Source organism: Hetaerina americana, unplaced genomic scaffold, assembly GCF_022747635.1.
Source record: "Hetaerina americana unplaced genomic scaffold, ioHetAmer1.1.p SCAF_5, whole genome shotgun sequence".
NCBI lineage: Eukaryota > Metazoa > Arthropoda > Insecta > Odonata > Calopterygidae > Hetaerina > Hetaerina americana.
In genome coordinates, this window is record NW_027287095.1 from 76,503,101 (window position 1) to 76,507,832 (window position 4,732).

The 4,732-nt window shown below is 35.3% G+C and overlaps 1 protein-coding gene across 1 annotated transcript in view; it reads left to right on the plus strand.

Moving 5' to 3' along the window:
• The first annotated feature begins 1,140 nt into the window (after positions 1 to 1,140).
• mdy (diacylglycerol O-acyltransferase) overlaps positions 1,141 to 4,732 on the plus strand; it is a 25,372-nt gene continuing 21,780 nt past the window's right edge. The window contains exons 1-2 of the mRNA XM_071592269.1: positions 1,141 to 1,569; positions 1,659 to 1,787. Of these exons, the coding sequence (XP_071448370.1) occupies positions 1,454 to 1,569; positions 1,659 to 1,787 (245 nt within the window). The 5' untranslated portion in view covers positions 1,141 to 1,453. The remainder of the gene's footprint in view (positions 1,570 to 1,658; positions 1,788 to 4,732) is intronic.

The window sequence follows — 4,732 nt, forward strand, 5'->3', positions numbered from 1 at the left end:
ATATCAGAATAGTGGTATTTGATATCCTGTAGACCCTGGTTCCCTTCTAAACCAATTGTCACATTTGCAGTGACATTTTGTCTTCAATGTTAAGTCTCATTATAATATTGAGAGATCTGCAGACATTGATACTTCAGTTTTAAGTAGAATACTAACGGATTTTGTAGCTCAAGTAATTGCTATATCTTTGTACTGCTTTGAAAGTATGTTAATCAGTTTTTTATGAAAGTTCGTAAATCACTTAGAATCACAAGTTTCCATTAAAACTGGTACCTTAGGGACTGGGAGATGATGTGAGACATTTTCAACTAGAAGACTAAAATCAATGTGAAATTTTTACCTCAAAGCATGCAATCAAATTGATTAAAACATTTTAATTAAAATTGATGAAAACTGGTTATTTCAAGAATTCTCAAGGATAAAAACATTACTCCAAAACTTGATTGAATGCCCATTATTTTTCATTGATATCCACTTCGAATTGTACGCCTGCAGATATGTTGTTATCAGGGTGACCAAATAATTGTGAAATGGCCTGAATATATTCAATTAATCAGGAATATGATATGCTGCTCTGAAAATCCTGTTAAGGCTTTTTGCTTCTTGGGCGACCATTTTTGTGTTCAGTCTTAGGCCATGCATGCATGCAGAAAACCAAAACTTAAGTAAGCCCAGTTTCAGTGGTGCATGAAGTGATGAGGGATGATTCAATTTAAGAACCAAGATAAATTAAAAAATAAATCGGTAATAGGAGGGTTCAAAATGAGTGGTATATGTCATTGGTAAATATCACATATTATCATACTCTTGTTTCCAGAGAAGGAATCATCATCTTTCACCTTCATTAAAGATCATTCGGGGTAAATTTTTAAGAAAGATATTTCTGCTTGAGAATTTAACTCAAAGTAGGGTGAAATTTTGGAAAAGTCTTTTGCCACACAATGAAATGCGAGACCTGAGTCATTTGGTTTGCGCGCCAATTGAATTATGGTTAGCCGTCAAAGCGCTGTTCGCTACGAGATTTTGTTTTGGTGTTTATGAGCCTTACATATTCAATATTTGAATTTGCAGAATTAGTGAAATCTGTAAATTTGGTAGTTTTTAGTAAAATGACGAATCATGGCTTACATAACATGTTACCCAACCGCAGATCTTGAGCGTGATTCAATTGAAAAAACGCAAAGGGAAGTTACCCACTGACCGGCTGGAACTCAGTGAAAGCAGAAAGATACGGGAGTAGAAACAGTTCCGAGACGGCCGAGACACACGTGACGCAATTTCTCTTGCTTTAGAGAATGTGCTACTGACGTCTTACGCAGTGCTGCGTTTGTGTTTCATTGCGGTGGTGTTTGTCTATGGAGAATTACTTAGGTCAAGGGTGGCGGGTTATTTTTTTCTTCATTCGATTAGAGACGGCACAAAATAGTGGCCTTAAATTCTTATTAGCCTGAGGATGTCGACTTATGCTGAAGAAAATAGAGTTCGTCTTAGAAGATGCAAAAGTGTTACCCGCGCTGAAGAAATAACAACACAAGAAGCTCGCGTGAGGAAGTCGCAGCCGGATAAACCGTGAGTAATTTAATCGCCAATTTCTGATTTAGTCTTGCACAGATTCGTTCGTTCATCCCTAACTTATTAATTTTCTGTTATTCCTATAGATGCCATAAACCCAGGGATTCTTTGTTTTCTTGGTCATCGGGGTTTGATAATTTTACTGGCTTCATCAATTGGGGGTTTCTTCTATTATTGTGTGGTGGAATCAGATTGCTGTTGGAAAACTTAATCAAGTGAGTTGAAACTGTGTATACACGCTTTTATTCCTTAATTGTGGAGTTACTATTGGTTGGCATCTTTATATAATGTATTTTCAAATAAAATCTCCCAACATATATTATCTACCCCTTATCTAGTTTCCCCGGTGTTATCTTTCTTTTGATTTTATAGTACCTCGTCACACCAATGCAACGTGAGCAAGATAAAGAATATGAAAATTAAAGAGATTGTAGAAATTGAAATCAATTGGTGTTTATTGCAATAAGGCGATATCAATTACCAAGCGTGGTAGTTATATTTCAATGGGTTTCAAACTCTTTATTTTGTAGGGTGGTGAACAAACTGTTTCGTTGACCTATATATTGTAGAGTTGATAAAATTATTGCGGGTTCTATTATCATCTGTATTTTGGTGGTTTCCTTTCAGCCTTCTTTTTTTTCTAGTTCCCACATTACCCGAATTGATTCCCCTGTTGCGCTGTTGGCGCAAATGAATTTGTGCGGTTGATACAACTGCTATGTTATGCCCAAAGTTAAACATAGTTTGGGCTTGAATAAATTTTGATTAATCAAGTTTTTGTGTTACTGATCAACGGATGATATATGGTATCATATTTTAGCACATCTAAGCACGATGTTAATTTCAAGCATTTATACTTTTAAATTCATATTGTGCAATTATATTAGAATGCATGAAGTTGCTGGCCAAGTTTGTACCCACACTTTCTTCAATTGAAGATTACCCTGTTTGGTGAACATTAACCTTCACCCACTTCTGTACACATAGCAAGTATCTGTGGATATAACAAGGGAAAATTGAAGTTTTAAATCTCGAACAACCACAAATTATTTAATGAAACTTTAGATAATGAATAAAAAATTAGATAATGGTATCCGTTTTTAATAAAAGCAGGTTATATTACCAGTAAAAATATGCAATCAGCATATTTTACTGAGATGTTTAAATTAAATGTTTAAATTGTGGGGTAGCCCAAAAACAAGTTTTTGCGCCATCCATATTTTATTGCCAAAAGACAGGCTATGAAAGGGATTTGTTAGTAATTATTTACATTTTAATGCTGAAAAAAACCAGCATATTATATGCAGTCTTAGATAAAAAATACCTGTAATTGGAACTGCTAAAATGCTAGGAAAATTATACTGATACTAAACTCAACTAGTAGACCTATATCAGTCAGATCTGTAATAAACTGAGTGAAACTCCTTATATGTTAAGAAAGTTCAACTTTCCCATTTCAAATGAGTATCATTTAACACTTTACTATGCCTCCTTTCGGTGTCATGTGACTTATGGTGTTGAGTAATGGGGTCATTTCCCACGTGTTAAACATATAGTTTTTATCTTACGTGTCCCATATTTGTGTGTGTGTGAATATGCACCAAATCTCCAGACAAATGAATACATTATAAAAAAAATTTTATCTTGTAACTCCAAAAGAGAGCTATTCACACTATTGCTTATTATCACCTATGTGATACCCGCAAGCCTTTTTTATTAGGCATGGAATTATGGCTGTATTTAGTGTATATATCTTTAAGACTTCGATTCATGCGAAAGTTAATCTCGAATCTTACCAATTAAGATGTCACATCCATTGAGGTAAAGCAAATTTGAATACTACGCATTGTAGACTGTCCTCAACTTATATTATAATGTGAACATTCAATGGGATAACTGGCTGCTTGGAAATCGAATTGTATCCTGAATTTCAAGAGGAGGCTATATACCTGTTTACTTGCTAACCCACTTGACTCAATTGATGAATTCTTTTGTGGCAATCATGTCTAAGAATGTAATTAATATGGTTGTACTATTTATCACAATGAATAAAGTATAGATTATATTTTTTTAATTCAACTCATTTCCATTCCTTGGAATAGCTGTTGACTCTCACATTGCTTGTTGGACTTACACAAACCGAAGAAAATCATTTTTTCACGAGTTTTGTTGCATCAATTGGTATTGTAGTACCATTGGTAATGTGCTGACCTATTAACTGGAGAGCCTAGGTTTGGTTGCAGGTGAAATCTATGGGCACCCTAAGCTTCACCCCAATCATGTGCTTTTTTGAATACCACATCTTCGAGGGAAACCAGAGGCGACATAGGGAAAAAGACAAAGGGAAGTCTTACCATGATTTTTGAATTTCTATGCTATTAGGCATAGTATTAGGTGAACTCAACCTTCTCCTGGAAAACCAACCTTCATATTGACTACTATGGGGGGTGGGTAACATTAACAATTTTTGCAATTTCTACACCTTGCTTGCATAGAATTTCTTAGTTTCCTTGTATTCTGTTGTCCACGAGCGGTTCCCAATTTCTTGTGACCATTTGATTGTGTCTTTACTTTTATGCAAAATTTGCAGAAGCATGAGCTTAATCTTAAAACCTGTAACATTATGGATGTTACTTGAGTCATTTGTTTTTACATACATCCAGCTATCACTGCTAACCTTTGGATTCATGGTAGCTCCATTGCTAGACCAGTAGAACAAGATGTTAATAGGATTGACAAGTGTACATAATATTAATAGAAAAAACTCATTGAAAATGGTATATCTATATGAATACACTTAGGAGAGTAATCAACCTGGAGATTGGTTTTGTAGGTGAGGGTAGAGTTCACCTATTATGAAACCCTAAGGACTGTGTAATTCCCATCAGGTAGGAGGCCCTGCTTCTAGCCCAATATTGCCTAAACAGGGTTGCGTGTGGTTTCCAGGATTATTTGGTATTCAAAAAATCGCATAGCTTGGCTCAAACTTAGGGTGTTGGGAGATGTCATCAAAATGAGGACCTCAGGTCATCTGTCAGCATTGGTTAAAGACAAACATCTACTTTCCAATTTTGGCTCTGAATATCTTAAATAAATTATCTGTCGGAAGTGTTGACAGTAGACTCAAGTTCCTGGTGTCTCTTTTCAAGTAGGTAGTGGT